At 41.7% G+C, this 26,649-nt stretch overlaps 1 gene segment (V, D, J or C); it reads right to left on the bottom strand.

Moving 5' to 3' along the window:
* Positions 1 to 1,623: 1,623 nt before the first annotated feature.
* LOC116982909 lies at positions 1,624 to 26,267 on the bottom strand. The segment is given in 6 exon segments: positions 1,624 to 1,691; positions 1,910 to 2,203; positions 4,226 to 4,531; positions 16,666 to 16,959; positions 18,624 to 18,704; positions 26,168 to 26,267. Coding segments are annotated over 6 exon segments (1,143 nt in total).
* Between the last annotated feature and the right edge of the window lie 382 nt (positions 26,268 to 26,649).

The following is a 26,649-nucleotide window of genomic DNA, read 5'->3' as shown; positions in this document are numbered from 1 at the left end:
TCGCTCGGAAATAGAGTTGTTCATATTGTCCTTGGGCTGAAATCATCCAACATTGCCTACTCTTCTTATCGAGACCACACACAAGATTAGAAGTTGTTCAACCAGAGCTGAACACACTTCTCGGCATCTGCATACAATGGTGTCTGCCTTGCGCATCTTGTGCTTCTAGTGCGTGGTGGTGGAAAGATTGGTGGAAACAGGGCCGCGACTAGAACGCTCTTTCCTTGACCCCATTGCATACTTGGTAGATTGAAAGTGTTATCACTGCACTCTGCTTAATATCCATCGGCTTCGCCACCACTACCGAATTTCGGTGAATTCAATAACCGATGGAGACAACAAAAATATACGACGATTGAAACATTGACATGGGAAGATGTAAGATTTATATCTTGAGATTTCTTTTTGTCATTGTTAATGGTCATCTTTATTCTCAATAGTTGTGTTGTTTTGCAATCGAATACGATTTACTGCCCTAGGTTTCTTTAATCACCATTATGATTAAGACCGAGAATAGTGTAAAATATGTATAATTCTCACCATTTTGTGTCTTTAATTGGAGTCTTATCAAGATAATGAGCAAAACTACAACTGCCAACACACCCACTGCGCATCCGATAATTAGGTTTTTATCTGCATCTTATGGACCAAGAGAGAAACAGGAAAAACGTGAATGATATAATATATAGAAATATATACACATTTAGGAATTTAGCGATAACACAGAACACCTCAATGGTTTATTAGCCTTTGAGCTTCTTGCTCCATGATTGATTTGTGATTTTGAAACATTGATCTCTCATTACGAATAAACACGGGCCTACTCCTGCACCTATTTTCTTTGTTTCTATGTACCCTTTCGTGATGTTGCGCCCACTGGATCTAAATTTTAACTGAAACTTTAAAATTGTGATGGTTTATAAGGAATCGTGTCCATGTCAAAACAGCAATGTAATGTCAAAATAAGGAGATGATTGGTTTTGTTCATTGCCACAGAAAACCACAGTTGTTTTTTCTTCTAAATCGTAATCTTCCATTGCACTCATTATCCATCACACTGGATGTTTGAATAATTCCATATATTTGAAAATATATGCAAAGGTGATAATTGAATAATCCAATTCCAAGCTGATATAATTGAATTTGAAGATCCATCTTATATTATCACAGACATATATCAAAACAGGCTTCAGAAATCTCTTTGAGCAAACACCATTGACATATCCATGCTCTTTTTAACCATAGAAATGATTATTGTAAATTATCAAGATTCTTACCGTGCCATATCTTTAAACTGAGTAATATCCCGATTATAATCAGAATTAAAATTACTGGTCCACCTACTGCATATACGATAATCTGTTTGCGATCAATTCCTGATGAAGCAACAGAAAATTAAGAAACTGTAAAGAATTTATACATTTCAGAACAAATATACAAACGGCAGTCAACAAGGTAAATCATTTCGTAGGTGCATTTTAATACCCACATCGGAAAGTTTGGAAGGTATATCATGAGGCACCAGATGGAAGTTAGTAATGGAATCCACAGGACAAACAAATGCAATTGTATTGTGCCCATGTGCCCATGTGCGGAGAGCTGCTTACTAACGTTAAACGGAATTTAGGCTTTATCTTCATATATTTCACCAGATACTGCATATCCCAGGACGTTTTTGCTCATTACAAACACTATATCAATTCAGTTTGTCAATTCATCTCACACGGATTTCCTTACAAGAACTGATGAAGTACAATTCATTTTAAACAGCATACAAGTGTTGCTTTCATGCGAATAAATGCGAGTCACATTTACCCTTCGCTCCGTGTACGGAAAGCTGCCTAGTTTATTCATCTGATCGAATTTGATCTACCGCCCCAATATCATGTGTAACTGGCTCCAGTCTTACCTTGGCCCAGGGTATAACTGAAACTGGCCGCCACCTTCAGGGAGATATGTGATACCAGACAGGTGTAAATATCTTTGCCCTCCCCAGGCTGCGTTATTTCCAAAAAACTAGAAGCCACAAACAATCCTTCTTCGCTCGGTTTTTTCACAGTTTCGATTCCAGTGCGAATTTCCTCGTTATTTCTTAGCCAGAATATTTCTAATTTCTCCGGATAAAAGGCGCCAGTTTTGCACACAAGTTTCCGTGGAGAGCCAAGTCCTTCAGCAGGAACAATTGTCAAGGGAGTTGGGGGATCTTAAGCAAAGAAAAAACAATTATCGGGTGTTCGCTTTCCATTTCATTGCAAATATTTACATTTTATCTCGCCACCGAGTCGTATTTGTCAAGACCAAATTATTTAATATTTAAACTTCCCAGTTTGTCGTTCATTTATAATCCCTTTCCTAGCGGACAACCGGACGAACTCCGCCAAGATACAAAGAGGGTGAATTTAAGGAGTGCCAACAGAATTTAAGGAGTTCCAAAATAAACTCTGTTCTGAATGGACGTTCCCCGGTTTCGCGCGAAAGTTTTTGCCAGAAGCCTGCCGTGATTATTTAAAAGTGGCCATATTCGGATCATTCATATGTTGCAAAAGAAATGGAGCCATCATAATCGAAATATAACAGATTTGTATAGTGTGGTGACAGGAAGCGGTTATACATGAAGATTAATGATTAATCCCGTTAGCACTTTAAGTAGTATATGAACTAAATCTCCTCACCCTGGTCAAAAACACCCACTTCAACACTTAATCACTACTCTAGTCTACTCACTCCGACATGCGCGAGATAACCACATGAGGTGTTTGCTCAGTAATCAACCAGAACCAGAACCAGATATGGGTTTGAAATGCCGATCACAACCATTTACCTGCATGTGAACCAAGTGCTGGAACACCTACCTTTCTCGGGCATTGAATGCTTTTATTGAAACACCGTGGTATATATTACAAGCAATCTACGAGCGCACTTATTCTATGTCAGTGTGTAGGAAAGAACTACAGAAGCTGGTTTAACTCGAACAGACAGCAACATCTCTTCGGAGAACGAATGGGTGACGTTTCGGATCGAGATTTGAAGAAGGGTATCGACCCCAAACGTCACTAATTTCTTCTACCCAGAGATGCTGCCTGCCATGCTGAGTTACTCCAGCATTTTGTGTCTCTATACAAATCAGTTCCATCTGTTGTGCCAACTTGGCGACAGTGAATCGACAACGCTAGATCGGCGTTAATGATGATAGCTTGCAGAAGTCAAACGAGGGAAATGAACAAGCTCTGTTTCTCGCTGTGCAGATTCTATTCATTTAGGACTGCACGTAAAAGGTCCTATATTTGGCATTTATTAACGCGAACCTCTTCCGTACGAGCTGCAGCCGGAGTCTAACTGGACGGGGAGTCGATTGTTGGGTTGCTTTGTCGGTTTATTACAAATCTTTAGAAAGCTTGACTTAATTCACTTCATCAGGATAATCTTTAACGATGAAATTAATGTTGCTGTTTATTCCCGGACTTTAGATAATTTCAGTTGAGATGTTGTTTACTTCTTTCCCCCCCCGTGCGCGGCCAAATTGGTTGAATAGACTGAAGTTATGCCTGACAAAATTAGTGTCAAGCGATTTCAATAAAAACAAAAAAGATTACATTGAAGTCAGCTTGGAATCAGCAGCGATGAGTCCGACATGTTGGGAGACCAAGGTCCTTGGGTTGCAGCAGCACATTGGTCTTATGAGGTTCTAAAGCTGTCGATGTAGAATAGAGGCATGACAGACTCTACCATCGACGTATTAAAATTGCTCCTACTCTCTTTACTTAGTGATGAGAAACGTGGACATCACACTCCAGCCACTCAAACTAACAGGAATATTATTTCAATATCTCATTGCAAAACATTTCTAACCACACCTCAGAATGAATTCCTTCCATCTCAGCATTTACCCGTTCTTAGCGATAAATCCATCTGGGAGATTGGCTTAAAATTCGGGACCGCTAAATGAATGGGCTGCGCCCATTCATAGCGGCAATGAAAAGGAGTCTCGCAAAGTATCGTACAATGAACAGAATAACCCTCAATACCCACGCGTCCCACAAGTGCTACTCGACCTGGTGATTATGTACATTGTGCTTTGTTTCATTTTGAATTACTGGTCCCTGTAATTTAAAATTGTTATTACCGGGTATTTATCAACAGGCGATATTTCATATTATCCTCGCGACTAGACTTTACAAATGACATAGAACTGAAAATTGCTTATTTCCCTAACACACACACTCACCAAATACGGTGATCAGGCAGCCACTCCCATTCCCGATAAACTGATGCTGCAACTTTACTTGACAGTAATACATGCCGGAGTCAGCGACACGCACATGTTGGAGAGTAAATGTTCCGCTTCCAGAATCTATCGTAAATTGTTTTCTACTGTCCGGTTCAAGGAATGTCTTCATGCCGTCCCTCCACCAATTAACGCCAATAGTGTCTTTCGATATTGGAAATTTGCAATACATGATAGCATGTTCACCGCCGCCAACGTCCAAGTTGACAGGGAATTGGGACACTCCGGTCGAATAGACTTCGGTAGCTGTCGGGAAAAAAGCAAGAACAATTGAAACAGTTGTAAACACTGGACAGAGAAAACAGGAACAACTGTCGAAAAGCACGAAACAACTGTAAACCCACGAGGGCCTAATAGATGAACCTAATAGCTCAAGGTCCGAATTTTCGAAAAATAATACTTAGACCAGAAATGGCACACATTTTAACTATACCCTGCGTTACTATGACCAGAAGAGCCATGGACCAAACTCTAACTTTCACCGACATATTACAAGAATAAATTGCCAGCTTGTTGTTAGTTTACTCAGAACTTGCTCTGCGGAAAAGGAAATTATGAGTAAATATATGAAACGTGACCGTGACGTAATATATCCCACGACTGTGACTCGTGCGGCGGGAGAGGTCATAGCTCGGCCCATTCCCATTGTAACAAAGCCTTCCAATACTTCCTGAATCATGTTCACAACCTCCTCCCGTAGCATCCAGATTTTTACTCGGAATTAAATATGCATCATCTGCCTACTCAGTTAATTGTCACAAATCGTTTCCGCGTAGAAGGTAAGGAGTGCTTGTGAATATTTAGATGCACAAACGTAGGCACCCACCTTCCTTTGAATCTCCCCCCCCCCCCCCTTCCCAATTTGTGTTGTGCTCTTTCGCTCTGTCGATTATATACATTCAAACAACAATCACCCATTTCGTTTCTTCCTGTTCAGCCCTCACCCATCGCCATCCGCAGCTTTCTATTGATTATGTTTCCTACTGACGCTTTATCACTAACTCCGGTTACTATTCCTACAAAACCAAATCTCCATGCTGGTTTTTGTTAACTAATATTTCTACTATTTTCATAAACACCATTGCAGCAATGTTCTTTGGGGAGTCCAACAGAAAATTGGCGCCAAGCCGCGACAGCTAACGTATGAATGAAATCTATGTTTTTTCTTCCGATAATGCCCAGTAGAGCAATCAACTTATGCTATTGACATCCACACAACACAGGAGAATAGGGGCTGTAAATTAATCGAATGGGCCAATATAAATTAGGGAGATTTAAACCAAACTGTTAATCTTATAATTTCCTCCAAAGTATTGTTTTAAAAATCGTAGAAATGAAGGATAACTTAAAGTTTGGACTACAGGCAAGAAGCCAACGTGGTGAACGAGGCGGTTTGAACTATTTATGTTTTCCCCGTATCGTGGTTATACTCACATTCCTCTGCACAAATCAATAATTTTGGCTTCAGAACACACATTAAATTGCACGAGTAGAAACCTGTTGTAGACCAAATGGTTAAGTAATTTTCATGTAATTTAAATGTTTGAAGCGCCTCACTTAGAGACCTTGTGCCGTTCAATGGAAGGACATAATATTCCAAATATACACAGTAATTCTCTGGATATTTTTTAAATTACTGAAATGGGGCAGGACCGTATCGCAGTAGTAGAGTTGCAGCACTTATAGCGCCAGAGACTTGGGTTCGATCCCGACTGCGGGTGCTGTCTGTATGGAGTTTGTACGTTCGTCCGGTGACTGGCTTGAGTTTTCTATGGGCGCTCCGGTTTCCGCCCACATTCCAAAGACTTACATGTTCGTGGGTTGATTGGCTTCGGTAAAGATTGTAAATTGTCCCTAGCGTGCAGGATAGTGCTAATGTACGGGGTGATCGCTGGTCGGCGCGGACTCTGTGGGTCGAAGGGCCTGTTTCCGCGCTGTATCTCTAAACTATTGCTAAAAAAACTGCTTCTGTAAATGGCTTCTATTTGAACTTCCATGTAAAGATTGCGTAATATTCGGGTTTTAACTCTGTCCACATGAACCGTTCAAACGAAGAGCTGCAACAAGAACATTCCGGTTTGTGATGATGGTCTTGAAGGTAATGAAGACTGGACTCAGATTTAAAGCGGCACGTTGTTTCTTTTTTAGTGAAGACAGCAGTGTAAAGAAATCAGCGGCAGTTCGAGAAAACCTCAGTACACGGCAAATCTGACAAATTAAGGATTTCTGGGCATGTTTACAAGCTACTGTCAGCGATGGGCTGTTCTGCAATAATGGACCAATAATAATCTTACAAAATGGATTTGAAGACATTTTATTTGCCACATTTTGAGGAAATGCATCGGTATATTCCCATTGTTTAATAGAAAAAAATATTGTGATACCGCAAGCAACTACTGAAAAAGATCATGTTTGCATTATTAATTTAACTTCGATTAAATGTTTCCAAGATGGCTCCTATATTTTTAAAGTTTCATTAAATTTGATTCATTAGTAAACAGCAGGCGCGGAAAGCTTTGGGCAACATAATTTTGTTTTCCATAACGTTAGACCCATACATTGTTGATGACCTCATCGCAGATGGGTTTTCCAAATATTATTAACAATGTCTGATGGGAATAATTGGTTAGATTGCGTTTTTATTCTCCTTTCGACAAGATGTGTTGGATTGCCATTAACAAGAAAATACTGTTTTCTCCCGTTTGGTGGAATTGACTGGAATCCTGCAACAGGTCAGATTGCGAAATAGAACTAACGTCTCGAGTTGATCATTTCTGTTATAATATAGAAATATTTACGGTTTCTCTTTCTCCACAGATTGTCCTCGACGACCTAGAATTCACAATATTTCGTGATTAATTTCAGATTTCAAAGTATCTGCAATCTAGCATTATCCAGTAATTATCTTGCCACAACTTTTTTTCCAAGTGATCGCAGCGGTAGAGTTGCTGCCGAACAGCACTTGCAGCGCCGGGGACCCTGGTTCGATCCCGACTACGGGGACTGTCTGTACGTAGTTTGTACGTTCTCCCCGTGACCGCGTGGGCTTTCTTTCTCCGGTTTCTTCCCACACTCCAAAGACGTGCAGGCATGTAGGTAGATTGCTTGGTAAATGTAAAAAATGTCCCTAGCGTGGGCAGGATGGTGTTAATATGCGGTGATCGCTTATCGGCGCGGACCCGATGGGCCGAAGGGACAGTTTTCGCGCTGCATCTCTAAACTAAATTAAACAAAACTGGAATTTAGATGTAGACTGAAAATGTAAATGCACTAAATGCATATCCCCGACGGTCATCAATTGCGACATATTGCCAGTCCATCTGCATTCTCCTTAGCCATTCGAGCGGCCCCTAAAGTCTATGAACTTTATAGTTGTTGCCAGCAAGTTGCCTCTAATTACAGGCGATATCTTCTTTTTGTAAATACAATCATCACAACTTGTCAAATGTTGTATGGAGTACGTACTAAGCGCACCCACATAGGTCAAATGCACAGGGATAGCCTTTCCAGTAATCCTCACGGATATATTTCAGATCCTCTATGCCGGAGAGGCACCACACGTCTCTGCTCTTCTGAGCAAAAGTGACAACGCGTCAACCATATGAAATACCCGGGACTCCAAGCAGGCAAGAATGATGAAACAGATAATATTTTTGAATCATTTCGTTTCATCTTGATTTATAATGCGTCAGGTAATGGCACATCGTTCCATGCTCTCAGAGAAAGGGTAACATTGAACAAGATTGTTCTTTAATTTTTGCAGCGCAGAAGGTTAAGGGGGGACTTGATAGGTCTTTAAAATTATGAGAGGGAAGACAAAGTTGACGTAGATAAGCTTTTCCGATTGAGAGTAGGGAAGATTCAAACAAGAGGACATGATTTGAGAGTTAAGGGACAAAAGTTTAGGGGTAACACAAGGGGGAACTTCTTTACTCTGAGAGTGGTAGCTGTGTGGAATGAGCTTCCAGTGGAAGTGGTGGAGGCAGGTTCGATTTTATCATTTAAAAATAAATTGGATAGGTATATGGACGGCAAAGGAATGGAGGGTTATGGTCTGAGTGCAAATAGATGGGACTAGGTGAGAGTAAGTGTTCGGCACGGACTAGAAGGGCCTAGATGGCCTGTTTCCGTGCTGTAATTGTTATATGGTTATATTATATGGTTATATTTAAAAATCAGCCATTTAATTGCCATGAAGAAGTTTACCTCGTATATATTTTTTCCCCAGAACGAACACGAAATAATGAAGGAAAGACCAATAAAGGAAAGAAGGGTCTCAACCCGAAACGTCACCCATTCCTTCTCTCCAGTGATGCTGCCTGTCCCGCTGTGTTACTCCAGCATTGTGTGCCTTCCTGCGAAATAATGAAGATTACAGTACAACCTTAGAAATGTTTCATTGACGGAGGCAGACTTTTAAGAAATGGTCTTAAATTAAACTTCTTGTTCTACACTTAAGTTTCCAAGGTGATAACGCGAGCCGTCGGTGACTTGTTTGTTTCAGATGGGCACAGCATTCGACCGCAAGCCTTTCCATGACGTCGCCAGCAGACTCGCGAGAACAGTTCTATTCTCATGCTGTGTGTTATTTCTATTTTGTCAAGCTAGAAATGCAGCGGTCAGTTAGTTAGTCAGTAGATGATTAGTTAGTCAGTAGACGATGGAAAAAAAACTTAGTTCCGTTCCATCTTTTTTATAGAAACGTTGCAGAAGCTCGCATGGACACATTCGTGTTTGCGAATTACAAGCAGAAGTCTAAAATATATCTGATTCGGAGGGCATAACGCTTCGTCCTAATGGAACAAATAAGAGGCATCTAAAAAAGCGCAGAACAAGGACGGCGTATACGCATATACATAATTTAATTTAAATATGCAGATTTATAATTCGCAGTTGAAGTAGTGAGAATCGAACGCTATTTGCTTTCGTCTCCGAAAGCAAATAGATCATAAAACATACAACAGTTAAACACTGCAACGGGTCGCTCGGACTAGTATGTCTACGCGGAACATGCTGCTAAGTTAAACTAATCTCCTCTATCTGCATACGATCCACATCCCACCATGCCTGCAATATTTCTGAAGAAGGGTCTCGACGCGAAACGTCACCCATTCCATTTCTCCACAGATGCTGCCTGTCCCGCTGAGTTCTCAAGCTTTTTGTGTCTATCTTAGATTTAAACCAGCATCTGCAGTTCCTTTGTACATATTTATATGCCTATCGAAAAGACTCTTCTAAAACTGCTGTCTTATCTTCTTCCAGCACCCGTGGTAACGCGTTCCAGGCACTTTCTGCGTCAAAAACTGGCCCAGCATAACACTCAAACTCTGACGTTAAAGCAATACATTCCTATCTTTCATAGGTTCTGACGAACAACACTATCCGTGCCTCTCGTAATTTCCAATTCTTCAGCCAGGTGGCCAGTCTCGGAAGAAATCACGCCGAGCGTTTTATTGTCATATGTCCCAGATAGAACTACGACATTCTTATTTCCAGCAGCACAACAGAATATGTAAACATAGTACATTGTGAGCAATACAATAAACGGGAAAAAAGTCCAGTGTGTGTATATATAACATACATTTACACACACACATATATCTATATTACTAAAAGTCTGATCGTGACCACTTCCTGTTGTTCTGTATATTGATTTTTAGAAAAAACGCTGCCACTGATGGCTGTGATTTTTGGCCATCTTACTTAGAGTCCCCTTCCGCTGCGCAGGACAAGATGATTTTCCCATCGATTAAAAATAAGAGTTATTAGTGTTTTAAAAATGTTGAGATTCTCTCTCCTGAAGGGACTATAAAATCCGGAAGTGTTGAGTGCCTCAGTCAGTCTCTGCAAGATGGGGGAGCGAGAGGGTAAGGTCTCTCAATCTGAGCTGTAAATAACACTGAACACATCTCCACTAAATTGTGACTGGTTTTACTGACCTGTCAGTGCCCTTAATGTGGTTTGAAAATATAGTTTGGAAATGCTAAATCTGTGCTGCCTCTGGTTTGGAAATGCTAAAGCTGTGTTGCCTAATTAAAGTTGCCTTGCCTAATTAAAGTTGCATAATTAAAGTTGCCTTGTCTAATTAAAGCTGCCTTGCCTAATTAAAGTTGCCTTGCCTAATTAAAGTTGCCTTGCCTAATTAAAGTTGCCTTGCATTCTATATAATAAAAGTCTAATCTTGACCACTTCCCGTTTACGCTATGTATTGATTTTAGAAACAACGCTACCACGTACGGCTGTGATTTTTGGACATCTTACTCAGAGTACCCCTCCACTCATCAGGTGCCGATGATTTTTCCCATCGATGAAAAATAAAAGAGTTATTATTAGTGTTTAAAATAATGTTGATATTCTCTCTCCTGTTAATCACGCCATGAAGGCCACGCCCCTTCTGGTGGGAGGGGGGTGGGAGGGACTATATAACCCAGAAGTGTGGGCGTGGCTCAGTCTCTGCAAGATGGAGGAGGGAGAGGTCACGACTGCTGTCTTTAGTGGCCTTGCACCCTGCTTGAAATGGTATGAAACTGCACTTGGACTTGGTGGCCTTGCACCCTGCTTGAAATGGAATTTCAAGGAATAGCAGTGAGTCAACTGCCAGCCCACCAGCCGTGAGTGAGTGAGCTGCCAGCACAACAGGCATGTGTGACTGAGCCGCCAGCCCAATAATCCATTCGGTCCACTGTGTCCATACTAGCCCTCTGGAAACCAGTCCCTGCAGCCCACAACACCATACTAGCGCTCCAGAAAGCCCCCCACCCCCACCCCCACCCCACTGGCCACCAATATTGGTATTGGTTGAGAGGTGGGTTACTTGAAGTTGGAGGTCAATATTCATACTGCTGTGGGGTAAGCTTCCCAAGCGAAATATTCGGTGCTCTTCCTCCAATTTGCACTGAGCCCCACTCTGGTGGGGGTGTTAAAGTGTTTAGCAATGGGAGATCTGGTAGGTTTATGCTTCGCTACTAAACTGTGGGAAATCGATTTCCTGTGGTCATTAGGAATAGTACTTAGCGAAGAGAATTTGCAGATAATTGTCCTGGTCAATCTTGTGGATAGTTGATTTTGAAATAAATTATCCAAATTTGCAGGTATGCGGCCCGCTGCTTGAGTCGGTGGCACAAGTTCCTGGAAATTCAGGTGTCAGGGGTTATGGGGAGAAAACAGGAGAGTGGAGTTAGGAGGGAGAGATAGATCACTCATGATTGAATGGCGGAGTAGACTTGATGGGACGAATGGCCTAATTCTATTCATATCACTTATGACATTATGACAAGTTAAACTCATTCACAAGAGTTAATGTTATTAAACTATTCACAAGAGCAGTAGATTATAATTTCAGATAAGGGGAAACCGCGCTTTTGAGAATCGAGAAGGGATAGGCAAACACGAATAAATTGCCACATCATCCCAAGAGCAAGAGCATACATATGGCCCGTGGCACACTCTGGCATTCACATTATTTCACTATGTCATAGGTGCATCAGTGGAAAGAATCATAAACAGTTTGCAATTTGTGCACAGTCTTGATATTTATTAAATTGCATCACCATCCAGTGTGGACGATTTAATTCACACCTTTAGTTGAATACAGCACAATGGATTTAATGTAAATAAAAATCTGCCTATGCAAATGACCAAGTGACATACATTTCTGAAGGTCAGTCTGAAGACGCGATCCAATCCGCAAGGTCGTCTCTCCATTTGCCTCAACAGATTTTGCCTGCCTGCTGATTTCTTGCAGTTCAAGATTCCAGCACCTTCAGTCTCTTGTGACACCATATATTTTTTCGTAATGAATTATCAGGATCTATTGAAAATCATAATTCATCCAAGACGAATCAATCGTATTTGATTAAATGACATTAGTTTTCCATCTATTTATCTGATTGATTTCATAATGGGACGTACAGGATGAATACCGTGACAAGTGGGCGCACTGTTTCAGCATCCAGAACACAGTCCGCAGGGAGCTGCATGGACGGTTACTACACATTAAGATATTTGAGACTATCATTGCTGGGATCTTGAGAAAAACAGCAAAGCGGTGGAGGAACTCAGCAGGCGAGGCAGCATCTGTGGAGGGAATGGACAGACGACGTGTCAGATTAGAACCCTTCTTCAGAATTGTGTGGATTAAGCTGGAAGATAGCTGGGGTGGGACAAAACCGATCCAGTGATAGGTGGATACAGATGATGGGTGAAATTGTCATGTCGAGAAGGCGGCGGTTGTATATGTAAGAAGGGAAGCGTGTGTGTATGCGCTCGTCTGTCTCTGTGTGTGTGTGTGTGTGTGTGTGTGTGTGTGTGTGTGTGTGTGTGTGTGTGTGTGTGTGTGCGTGTGTGTCGCCGGGTGGGGGGATCTCAGAACACGAGCGCTCAGTCCGCCAAGGTCTGCTGGTGCTTCCAGTCACTACATGCTGATGCCCGTACTGATTTGCTTTGCTTTTTACGTGGATCATATGAAGTTACCAACAGTAATGTCTGGGCAAATGGAACCATCCGTGCAGAACTTACAACTTCAGTTCCATTGTAGGTGGCTATGCCACTGACGTCACTGAGGCGCTTTGCTCCGCCAGGCTATCATCACATGACTGACAAATACCATTCCATTACAAGTGTATTCATTAGTGGTGAACTTGATTGGTTGATGGGTTTCTTCGGATTTCCTTCTCTGGTTTGTGTTAACGTTAGTGTATTTCGAAACAAATGAGAGGACAAAGGCTCAAATGCATTGAAAAAGCATGGATTTTAATGAAGGGAAAAGATATTTGTTGCACAACTGAATAATCGGCGGTTTCTTTTTTAATCAGACATCATTAAGTGACATGTTATCACGAACGGACGTGGCCATAGTTTATTCACAAAGCACCAGCGAAATTATTCACATTTGAGAACAGAAGTAAAATAAACAAACACGATTAAAAAATTTTACAACAAATGCAAACTGGCACTTTCATCCCTGCTTTGAGAAATGAAAGCGTTGGATGCTTGTGAGATGATGGTCACTTACACCAAAACATTGGCTCAATGTAGGTGAAAACGACCTGCAGCTCCCACGATTGTGACCATGGGAGTTCATTAGCTTGGCTGCAATGATCAGAAAGTTGCAATATTTCCGCCTGCAATTATTCACAGTCTACAGCTTCGATTTCCAGCTTCGCTCCTTCTTTAAAAAATGTCCATCTGCATAAGGTACATGTTCCTTTTTCTGGTAAAATGTTACTGCTGATTGGAATTGAGTAACTGCAAATCGACATGATACGACGTAGAATTTATCATCTTTAGTCTGTGAACGTAATTTATATCGGCCATTAGTCAATTACCCTCTGGTGGCACAAAGAATACGATTTTGAAACAAAATACTACCAGTCTCAAAGAGAATGTATATACATTTCAGGATTCATACTAATCCATGAGACTGCACCAACGTGCCAACAAATATGGAATTACTATCCGTCATCTTTAATGATACACGGGCACGGGAATAAAAGTGCTTTACTGCAAGTTGGGGAACTGCTTATAATGAGTTTAGAAAACAGTCGTTTTTTCTAAAACTGTATTGCGCGCTACTGCTGGGATGGCTTATTCTGTCTTTTAGTTTAGTTTAGTTTAGTTTAGTTAGAGATCTTCCAGTGATCTGCCAGTAGCAAATTGTTATCGGATTTTCTTTTGCCATTCTTCATTAATTTTCTTTCCCTGATTTCACTTAGTGTTGAACTTCGGTGCTACTAATCATTCCTGGCCCACAGAACAACATTAGCTTTCTTCGTTATCGCCGATCATTTGTATGAACGTAAATTTGGCAAAAGAATAAATCAGGGAAGGTAGTGCATCCGTGGATAACAAGGGAAATCAGGGATAGTATCAAAGCGAAGGATGATGCGTACAAATTAGCCAGAAAAAGCAGCATACCGGAGGACTGGGAGAAATTCAGAGACCAGCAGAGGAGGACAAAGGGCTTAATTAGGAAAGGAAAAATAGATTATGAAAGAAAACTGGCAGGGAACATAAAAACTGACTGCAAAAGTTTTTATAGATATGTGAAAAGAAAGAGATTAGTTAAAACAAATGTAGGTCCCTTGCAGTCAGAAACAGGTGAGTTGATCATGGGGAACAAGGATATGGCGGACCAATTGAATAACTACTTTGGTTCCGTCTTCACTAAGGAAGACATAAATAATCTGCCGGAAATAGCAGGGGACCGCGGGTCATGGGAGTTGGAGGAATTGAGTGAAATCCAGGTTAGCCGGGAAGTGGTGTTGGGTAAATTAAATGGATTAAAGGCCGATAAATCCCTAGGGCCAGATAGGCTGCATCCCAGAGTACTTAAGGAAGTAGCTCCAGAAATAGTGGATGCATTAGTAATAATCTTTCAAAACTCTTTAGATTCTGGAGTAGTTCCTGAGGATTGGCGGGTAGCAAACGTAACCCCACTTTTTAAGAAGGGAGGGAGAGAGAAAACGGGGAATTACAGACCAGTTAGTCTAACATCGGTAGTGGGGAAACTGCTAGAGTCAGTTATTAAAGATGGGATAGCAGCACATTTGGAAAGTGGTGAAATCATTGGACAAAGTCAGCATGGATTTACAAAAGGTAAATCATGTCTGACGAAACTTATAGAATTTTTCGAGGATGTAACTAGTAGCGTGGATAGGGGAGAACCAGTGGATGTGGTGTATCTGGACTTCCAGAAGGCTTTCGACAAGGTCCCACATAAGAGATTAGTTTCCAAACTTAAAGCACACGGCATTGGGGGTTCAGTATTGATGTGGATAGAGAACTGGCTGGCAAACAGGAAGCAAAGAGTAGGAGTAAACGGGTCCTTTTCACAATGGCAGGCAGTGACTAATGGGGTACCGCAAGGCTCAGTGCTGGGACCCCAGCTATTTACAATATATATTAATGATCTGGATGAGGGAATTGAAGGCAATATCTCCAAGTTTGCGGATGACACTAAGCTGGGGGGCAGTGTTAGCTGTGAGGAGGATGCTAGGAGACTGCAAGGTGACTTGGATAGGCTGGGTGAGTGGGCAAATGTTTGGCAGATGCAGTATAATGTGGATAAATGTGAGGTTATCCATTTTGGTGGCAAAAACAGGAAAGCAGACTATTATCTAAATGGTGGCCGACTAGGAAAAGGGGAGATGCAGCGAGACCTGGGTGTCATGGTACACCAGTCATTGAAAGTGGGCATGCAGGTGCAGCAGGCAGTGAAGAAAGCGAATGGTATGTTAGCTTTCATAGCAAAAGGATTTGAGTATAGGAGCAGGGAGGTTCTACTGCAGTTGTACAGGGTCTTGGTGAGACCACACCTGGAGTATTGCGTACAGTTTTGGTCTTCAAATCTGAGGAAGGACATTATTGCCATAGAGGGAGTGCAGAGAAGGTTCACCAGACTGATTCCTGGGATGTCACGACTGTCTTATGAAGAAAGACTGGATAGACTTGGTTTATACTCTCTAGAATTTAGGAGATTGAGAGGGGATCTTATAGAAATTTACAAAATTCTTAAGGGGTTGGACAGGCTAGATGCAGGAAGATTGCTCCCGATGTTGGGGAAGTCCAGGACAAGGGGTCACAGCTAAAGGATAAGGGGGAAATCCTTTAAAACCGAGATGAGATGAACTTTTTTCACACAGAGAGTGGTGAATCTCTGGAACTCCCTGTCACAGAGGGTAGTCGAGGCCAGTTCATTGGCTATATTTAAGAGGGAGTTAGATGTGGCCCTTGTGGCTAAGGGGATCAGAGGGTATGGAGAGAAGGCAGGTACGGGATACTGAGTTGGATGATCAGCCATGATCATATTGAATGGCGGTGCAGGCTCGAAGGGCCGAATGGCCTACTCCTGCACCTAAATTCTATGTTTCTATGTTTCTATGAATTTATACATTTCAGAACAAATATACAAACGGCAGTCAACAAGGTAAATCATTTCGTAGGTGCATTTTAATACCCACATCGGAAAGTTTGGAAGGTATAACATGAGGCACCAGATGGAAGTTAGTAATGCAATCCACAGGACAAACAAATGCAATTGTATTGTGCCCATGTGCGGAGAGCTGCTTACTAACGTTAAACGGAATTTAGGCTTTATCTTCATATATTTCACCAGACAGCGGAATACTGCATATCCCAGGACGTTTTTGCTCATTACAAACACTATATCAATTCAGTTTGTCAATTCATCTCACACGGATTTCCTTACAAGAACTGATGGAGTGCAATTCATTTTAAACAGCATACAAGTGTTGCTTTCATGCGAATAAATGCGAGTCAAATTTACCCTTCGCTCCGTGTACGGAAAGCTGCCTAGTTTATTCATCTGATCGAATTTGATCTACCGCCCCAATATCATGTGTAACTGGCTCCAGTCTTACCTTGGCCCAGGGTATAACTGAAACTGGCCGCCACCTTCAGGGAGATATGTGATACCAGACAGGTGTAAATATCTTTGCCCTCCCCAGGCTGCGTTATTTCCAAAAAACTAGAAGCCACAAACAATCCTTCTTCGCTCGGTTTTTTCACAGTTTCGATTCCAGTGCGAATTTCCTCGTTATTTCTTAGCCAGAATATTTCTAATTTCTCCGGATAAAAGGCGCCAGTTTTGCACACAAGTTTCCGTGGAGAGCCAAGTCCTTCAGCAGGAACAATTGTCAAGGGAGTTGGGGGATCTTAAGCAAAGAAAAAACAATTATCGGGTGTTCGCTTTCCATTTCATTGCAAATATTTACATTTTATCTCGCCACCGAGTCGTATTTGTCAAGACCAAATTATTTAATATTTAAACTTCCCAGTTTGTCGTTTATATATATATTCCTTTTCATAGCGGACAACCGGACGAACTCCGCCAAGATACAAAGAGGGTGAATTTAAGGAGTGCCAACAGAATTTAAGGAGTTCCAAAATAAACGCTGTTCTGAATGGACGTTCCCCGGTATCGCGCGAAAGTTTTTGCCAGAAGCCTGCCGTGATTATTTAAAAGTGGCCATATTCGGATCATTCATATGTTGCAAAAGAAATGGAGCCATCATAATCGAAATATAACAGATTTGTATAGTGTGGTGACAGGAAGCGGTTATACATGAAGATTAATGATTAATCCCGTTAGCACTTTAAGTAGTATATGAACTAAATCTCCTCACCCTAGTCAAAAACACCCACTTCAACACTTAATCACTACTCTACTCTACTCACTCCGACCTGCGCGAGATAACCACATGAGGTGTTTGCGCATTAATTAACCAGAACCAGAACCAGATATGGGTTTGAAATGCCGATCACAACCATTTACCTGCATGTGAACCAAGTGTGGAACACCTACCTTTCTCGCGCATTGAATGCTTTTATTGAAACACCGTGGTATATATTACGAGCAATCTACGAGCGCACTTATTCTATGTCAGTGTGTAGGAAAGAACTACAGAAGCTGGTTTAAACCGAATAGCAACATCTCTTCGGAGAACGAATGGGCGACGTTTCGGATCGAGGTTTGAAGAAGGGTATTTCAATATCTCATTGCAAAACATTTCTAACCACACCTCAGAATGAATTCCTTCCATCTCAGCATTTACCCGTTCTTAGCGATAAATCCATCTGGGAGATTGGCTTAAAATTCGGGACCGCTAAATGAATGGGCTGTGCCCATTCATAGCGGCAATGAAAAGGAGTCTCGCAAAGTATCGTACAATGAACAGAATAACCCTCAATACCCACGCGTCCCACAAGTGCTACTCGACCTGGTGATTATGTACATATTAAAGTAGAGATGTCACAGATTTCTCGAGTCGGGCGGTTACGTGCATTGTTAGGGTGTAGTTAGGTGCATTGATTATATTTCGGTGCTCAAAATTGATTGGTCAATTGATTGTTCAGATCTTGGGATGGAGATTTTCAAGGGTGCATACTTCACTATGGGAATGTTCAGAGTTCAATGCTACTGCTGCAACACGTTCATGCGCCGAGTCAAATATAAGATTTGGATATCGAAGCATCAGAAAGATATCTGGGCAATGAATGAACACGGGAAGCAGCTGTACGCTGAAGTGGAATATCAGTGATGTTGCTGATATGGAATATCCCAACTTTAATGTTGCGTAAAATCCTAATCTAGGGGAAAGTTGCTAAAACTGTTCTCCATTTCTTTCCTCAGTGAAAGGAAAACTGACTTTCTACCACAGCTATTCATTTCAGTTCAAGACGCAGATCAAGTCGTCCATTCCAGTATCTTTCTTGGGATTTATTAGCACTGGGATTTTATCAAGTTGGAACATTTTATAGACGACGCATTTTTATGTAAATGACAGAGAACTGAAAATTTTCGAACATGTACACTCACCGAACACAGTGAGCAGACAGCCACTTCCATTCCCGATGTGTTGATTCTGGTGCTTTGCTTGACAGTAATATGTTCCCGAGTCTGCAACATTGACATTATGGAGAACAAATGTTCCGCTTCCGCTACCTACATGAAATTGTTTTCTCGTATCTGGTTCCAATGATGTTCTCATGCCTTCTCTCCACCAAAAAACGGAAATAGTATCTTGCGATATGGGAAATTTGCAGAACATGGTGAAGTTTGCACCGATGGGGACATCTGCATCATTAGGAAATTGATACACTGAGCTCGAAGATACTCCCACAACTGCCGAAAATTAAGTAAGAAATTAGTTGCATTTACTGGATAAGGAAAAAAATAGCAGATTAATACAAAACAATCATGGAAGGGCACCCAAATGGAAGGGGCATTTTTGCTACATCTGCCGGATGTAAACAGGAAAAATGTAAAATATGAATTGCAATTCAGGAACAACACAAATATCTAAACTCACCATGCCAAATTATACCACATAGCGCCATGTACCGTACAGGAAATTTCGCCAACATATTAGGAAAAGTGGCTTGTCCACTCGGTGTAAATGAATGTGGTTTCTTTGCAAGTGTGTCTAATAAATAGGGTCTCTTGTATGGAACATGTGATCCTGACGTCCGGTATCACATGATTAACGAGGCTTTCTGTAGGTTAGTGTTTATCTGAGGTACAATGCTCCCCCCCCCCTCGCCACTCCCGGGGTGGTTGCTTTTAAGTGATCTACATTTACATCCTTTATCAAACAACTTCCACATTTCCTGATTCTGAATTCACCGTTGTGATCATTGGCGTGAACGTTTTCCCACCCTTCATACAAGAGATAATTGTTGTTCAGTGAGGGCTGCCAAATATTAGTCACGGACACTTGTGACTGAGAGCACTTCCAATTTTCCCCAACTTCCATAAAAAAGAGGCTTGAAGTCGCTGGAGTCCAATTTTAATGTTATTGTTCGGTGGATTCTAAAGGGCTATTTCGAATAGCAACAAAACTGCAAAGTAAAACTGTCCAGAATGACCAACGCTATAGAGGGGATCTTATAGAAACATATAAAATTATAAAAGGACTGGACAAGCTAGATGCAGGAAAAATATTCCCAATGTTTGGCCAGTCCAGAACCATGCGTCACAGTCTTTGAATAAAGGGGAGGTCATTTAAGACTGAGGTGAGAAAAACCTTTTTCACCCAGAGAGTTGTGAATTTATGGAATTCCCTGCCACAGATGGCAGTGGAGGCCAAGTCACTGGGTGGATTTAAGAGAGAGTTTGATAGAGCTCTAGGGGCTAGTGGAGTAAAGGGATATGGGGAGAAGGCAGGCACGGGTTATTGATAGGGGACGATCAGCCATGATCACAATGAATGGCGATGCTGGCTTGAAGGGCTGAATGGCCTCCTCCTGCACCTAGTTTCTATGTTTCTAGAGCACACTAATACAAAATGTTTGAATAAAAGCGAGACACATTCAAAATTCAGTCTATTGCACGTTCTTTGCCCGATGTCGGCCGAGGCCAAGTTAGGTCATTTGCAACAGGAGGTGAAAATCAATCAGTAGCATTTTCCTTGTGTAATTCTTTGGTAATAGCGGGGGATGACACGTCTGACCGTTACACCAGAAAGGATGTCACCCATCTATCCTTATTATTCATAACTGAAAATACTTTTCTTTATTATTTTTGTGTTTAAGGAGAAAAACACGACTATTTTCTTCACTTGCTAGAATTATTTCACCGTCTCCTTTTACGTTCGCTCTCCACACTCTCTCACTTTTCTAATGTGCAACTCTCAGGTTGGAAAACAACATTCCAGCAGAGGCCTAACCAGGAAAGGCTTAACATAATTCAGTTCTCTATAAATAAAGGATTGGGTGTGACTTTGAGAGCAATCTCATATGCTCTATCAACTTAAAACATTTGTGAAGTAACAATGACAGTTCTGTCTCTAACTCCGTCCTCTTTCATATTTTGTAAAGTTCGTTTGTACTGAAATGTTAATTCCCTCTACGATCAGTGAAATGTGGTCATTGGGGTTAATATATCCTTTCTGTTCCATCTTCAGTTATATGGACATGAGAGCAGATCTACTTATTTCGAATTGCATTCCCAAGGATCTGTAATAAAAGTTTGATTGCTTCAGTGTCGGCTGAGTTATTTTTATAACCTTCTTTTATTATTGAAGTTCAGAAATTAGCCAGACTTTTGCTCTTTTGGTTGAGTCCGTTGCCTCCGATGATACTTTAATGCCAGCGCTGAATGAACCCGAGGGAGCTTAGCAATGGTTGCAATGCTTCTGCTACTGAAATAAACGTGAACTGAAATGTTGAGCGGAATAAAACTGAGTTACATTTGTCGTTACTGAATTTACCAATAGACTACTGGATAGAACCCAAACATTGGATCAATACAACGCTGAGAGCAAAAGAAAAACTGAGATTATTAAACTAAAAAACCTGGAAAATGAAAATAAATATAAAATATTGTGTGCATCACGACTCAAGGGAACTTTGGAGAATTGGACTGCTAAAGCAATAATTGTACATAATTGTAGATTGTATAACTCACGATCTTCGCGTGAAGGCTAACCATGAAGGAACAGCATCATGTGTAGTGCATTGAGTTGCTGAAGACTGCTGCAATAAAATGTAAAGACCACATGGATGAACTCCAGAAATTGTTCATCCCTGTCTGGCGAAAAAAACACAGGAAAGGCGGCTCAACCGTGGCTGACGAGGGAGGTCAAGGATAGCGTTGAAGCCAAGGAAGAGACATATAAATTGGCCAGAAGAAGCGGCAAACCAGAGGACGGGGCTAAATTTAGAGATCAACAGAGGAGGACAAAGGGTTTAATTAAGAGGGGGGAGGGTGAGGGGGGGGGGGGGGGGGGGGGGGGCGGAGCATGAAATAAAACTTGCGGGGCATATAAAGACGATGTAGGTCCCTAACTGTCAGAAACAGATGAATTTCTAATGGGAAACAAGGAAATGGCAGAACCGTTAAACGAGTACTTTGGTTATCTTCACTAAGGAATACACAAACAGTCTCCCAGAAATACTATGGGACCGAGGATCTAATCGGAGGGAGGAACTGAAAGGAATATACATCAGTCAGAAAATGGTGTTAGGTATTCTGTTGGGACTGAAGGCAAATACATCCCCAGGGCCAGATGGTCTGCATCCCAGAGTACTCAAGGAGGTGGCCCTAGAAATCGTAGATGCGTTGGTGATAATTTTCCAATGTTCTCTCGACTCTGGATCAGTACCTGTGGACTGGAGTGTAACCAATTTGTCAACTCCACTTTTTAAGAAGGGGGGGGGGGAGAGAGAAAACGGGGAATTTTAGACCAATTCGCCTTACATCGGTAGTGGGATACATGCTGGAGGCGATTATTAAAGATGTTATAGCAGCGCATTTGGAAAGCAGTGGCGGCATCTGTCAAAGTTAGCATGGATATATGAAGGGGAAATCATATTTGACTAAAATATTTTGAGGATGTAACAAGTAGACTAAGGGAGAGCCAGTGGATGTGGTATATCTGGACTTTCGACTTTCTTCCCACACAAGAGATTGGTGTGCAAAATTAGAGCACGTGGTATTGGGGGTAGAGTTTTGACATGAATAGAGAACTGGTTGGCAGACGGGAAGTAGCCAGCCCCGACCCCCACAACTCCCCTCCACTACCCTCCCTCTCTACTCCCCCACCATTTCCCTCTCTACTCCCCCACCCTTTCCCTCTCTACCCCTCCCCCTCCCCCTCCCTCTCTACCCCTTTCCCTCTCTTGCCCCCTTCCTATACCCCGTCCCTCTTTGCCCCCCCCACCCCTTCCCTCTATACCCCCACCCTCTCTACCCCCTCCCTTTCTACCACCCCTCCCTCTCTACCCCCTCCCTCTCTACCACCCCTCCCTCTCTACCCCCTCCCTCTCTACCACCCCTACCTCTCTACCCCCCTCCCTCTTTAGAGATTGAAGACGGAAGGTGAAGAGGAGTAGGAGGGAGTGCTGGGGGATGAGTAGCAATGAGCCGCGCCTGCGCAGTTGGGGACTGTGCGTGAGTGGTGAAATCTTGCGTTGGGGGAACGGCTTGTGTTGAGGGAACAGGTGAGTGGTGGAATCTTGCATTGGGGTAGTAGACCCAATGGGTCTGCACTTGGTCTGGTCTTACATTAAAACGGTGCTCTCTAGTTTTTCTGACTCCCCTACCCTGATGAAAAGTCTGTGCTGTTCACCTTATCTATGTAGCAATGTTACAAAATTTTGAGATTTTAAAAATCAAGTCTGTAATTTATCCCATCAGATAAAGCATAAAAATAAGTTTAATTTGACACCTAATTCACTTTCATATCTCAAGTATTTAAAAAGTTATGGCCATTTTCATACTGGGAAATGAGCATCTTGTTCCCTATTGATTTTCTATGGACATAACAAAAAAGCTGTGATCGTGAACAGTCAAAAGCCCATAACTTTCTTAAAAATTAAGAGAACTGAATGAAATTTTCAGTTATCATAGATTGAAGCATTCTGAAACAAATATAAAATAATCTTACTTGGATGACCTGAAATTAAAGCATATAATTAGTTAGTTACCTAATTGTAGCTAATTTCAGACTTCAATTACTAGATCTAAACATCTATCCATTTCTTAATAAATGATTAACATTTTTAAATAGCCTAAATGACCAAATAATATTCACAAATAATTCACAATAAAACATGATTTTTAAATCTCATTTACATTAATTTATAGGCCAAATGGAAGGAATTTAGTGTTTAATTGCTGTAAATAAATGCCCATTTAAATCAGCTTTCCAGTGGGTCCCTGTGGAACGCGCTGGTTTAGAACGTTCACATTGCGGTAGATTTGTGCCCCAAATGCCGAGAAAAATACTGCGGGATATAATGGGCCCAAATTGAGCTACTCGCAATATTAAACTTAGTATAAAGGGATCTTTAGAAGCCCTTTTTAATGTAAAAATATACAACCTAACTTCTGCAATTTGCTTTATGAGACCCTGCGGTTGCTGGCGGTCGCGGGTTTAGAGATTGATTTTTAAACTACTATAACTATTATTCAAGGCCTTTAAACCTAATAATAGCTTTTGCGACGGGGTCTTCCAGCGATTTTTCGTTAATAATTAACTAGGCTGAACATTTTCGATTGGAACAGCTTAGAGAAAATCGCGTTTTAAACCCGCCCCCTCTAAACGGCGCCAAAATCGCGCACACCCTCAGCAGCAGATCTTCAACGACGCTTCAGGTAGGCTTTGCAACATACCTAATCTATGCTCGTTGTGATTTCATATATAGAACCTCTAAAAGGCCAGATAGGTCTCCGACGCTCTCGGGAAAATGATCAAGCCAATTCTCATTGCTCAAAGCCTCCAGATTCAATAAATATATTATAGCTCTAACTAACCTAATATTTTATAGAGAATTGCACATTAATGAATTGTGCCAATTTAGAAAAGTAGTACCAGATTCATACATATCATTGTTAAGGGGAAATCAGGCTGATTTCTCAAAAAGTAGCCTCACACTGTCGTGGCCGTCATCATTAATCGCTATGAATTACCCTCCGCCCCCCCCCCCCCTTCCATTTTGGATCCCTTCCCTATTTTACATTTGCTTCAGATTTCAGCATCCCCGAACAAGTTCTTCCCGCCTCCTTCACAGCTTCTTCTCCTCCCTCCCTTCCCAGTTAGTTTTTCTCTCTCGATCTCCAGCGGTTCTCTCAAGAAAAATGGCCGAGTGCCAAGAGATGCTTGTGGTCCCTATTCCTACTATCGTCTCAAACACCAATGCAGATCAGCATCCGTATACAATATACTATTTCTGACGTTGGGATCTCACTCCATCAACGGGTTCTTGGGAAGATCTGTCAGCTATTGTGTTGAGATTCACCCAAAAAAGTGAGATTCACCAAAAAATAGTCAATCGGAAAGCCGAAAATAAAGAAAGAAAGCGCGGAGCAACCATTTCAACGCTTGCTCCCCACTTGAAAACACATACAAAAGCAGAGGATTCATTTCTGGTTTCCGAACTAATGACACTCCCATACGTAGGGATATGGAAGTTACGGAAGTGACTAAAAAACCTTTGTTGATGATGCGATCTTAACTGATGTTAACTGAACACTTCCTCCGTCCATTCATCTAAATTACTTTAAAGCACAGCGAAAAGGATTTCACCTTTCAATAAATGTTCTTTGTTCCTATTTTCTCCCTTGAAGCCGAACGACCTTACTCTTGTTGAGAGACTCTGCAGTACACTCTTGCCAAGTGTTTTCTAGAAGTCGCAACAGCAAAATTCACAGGTCCAGAATTTTCAGTCATATAGAATCATACAACGTGGAAACAGGCCTTTCGGCCCAACTTGCCCACACCGACCAACATGTCCCAAGTACACTTCTCCCACCTGCCTGTGTTTGGCCCATATCTCTGCCCTATCCATGTACCTGTCTAAATGTTTCTTATTTCCGACATTGGGATCTCACTGCATCAATGAATATGCAGTTCTCGGGAAGATCTGTCAGCTATTGGGATAGTACCTGCCTCAAGTACTTCCTCCAGCAGCTTGTTCCATGCATGTGTGTGAAAAAGTTACCCCTCGCGTTTCTATTAAATCTTTTCCCCCTCACCTTAAACCTATGTCATTTGGTTCTTGATTCCCCTACTCTGGGCAACAGGCTCTGTTCGTCTATCTAATCTATTCCTCTCATGATTTTGTACACCTCAATATGATCACCTCTCATCCTATTGCGCAACGAGGAATAGAGTCCAAGGCTGCTCAACCTTTCCCTATAGCTCAGGCACTCATGTCCAGGCAACATCCTCGTAAATCTTCTCTGCACTATTTCCAGCTTGACAACATCTTTCCTAAAACACAGTGCCCAGAACTGAACACAATACTCTAAATACGGCCTTACCGCTTCATATCACATATCACTGCAACATAACCTCACAACGTCTATACTCACTACGCTGTCTGATTAAGGCATATGTGCCAAAAGCATTTTTGACCACTCTACCTACCCGTGGTGCCACTTTCAAAGAACTATGTGCCTGCACTCCCCGGAGCACTATCTTGCACTATATAGGTCTTGCCCATGTTAGTCTTCCCAAAATGTACCACCCCGCATTTATATTAAATTCCATCAACCATTTTTCAGCCCACTTGACCAACTGATCAATACCCTGCTGTAATTTTTTGATAACCATCTTCACTGCCTATACAATGTTGACTATCGCTAATCATCCCACGTCCATCTAGATGCATTTCTATCTTATCTCTCAGAATAATCTCCAGCAATTTACCAACCACGGATGATAAGCTCACTGGCCTGTAGTTCCCAGCCTTTTCCCTGCCACCCTTCTTGAATAAGGCACAACATTTGCCACCCTCTAGTCTTTGGACACCTTGACGATTCATAAATCTCCGCCAGGGTCCTGCAATTTTCTCTCTAGCTTACCAGAGTCCTCGGATATATCTGATCAGGCCTGGGAGATTTGTCTACCTTCATACGCTTCACGATATCCAGCACCTCTTCAACCATAATATTGACTGCTCTCAAGATACTTCCAGTGACTGTCCCAAGTTCCTCAGTTCTCCTGTCTTTCTCCATGGCTAAAAAAAATAGAAATACTCATTGAGGACCTTGCCCATCTCATGTGGCTCTACCAGAGTTAACCCTTTGATTCCTTATGGATCCCACACGCTCTGGTTCCCCCTTTTCCCCTTGATGTACTTATAAAATCTATTGGGATTATCCTTAATGCTATCTGCCAGGGATAATTCCTGTCCCCTTTTTGCCCTTGCAATTTCATTTTTTTAGCATACTCCTTCGTTCCAGAAACTCTTCCAGGGATACACTTGATTCCATCAAACCTGACTCTTGATTCTGTCAAAAATATGAACGTCTTGTCTTATCTAGGGGAAGATGTAGATTTGGCTTTTTTTCCATTTTGTTTTATTACCCTATCTGGATGCGAAGCATTGTAAACTTG

Source organism: Amblyraja radiata, chromosome 17 (assembly GCF_010909765.2).
Source record: "Amblyraja radiata isolate CabotCenter1 chromosome 17, sAmbRad1.1.pri, whole genome shotgun sequence".
In the NCBI taxonomy this organism is placed as follows: domain Eukaryota; kingdom Metazoa; phylum Chordata; class Chondrichthyes; order Rajiformes; family Rajidae; genus Amblyraja; species Amblyraja radiata.
Note: the sequence above shows the minus strand (reverse complement) of the source record. Positions and strands in the feature narration are given on the sequence as shown.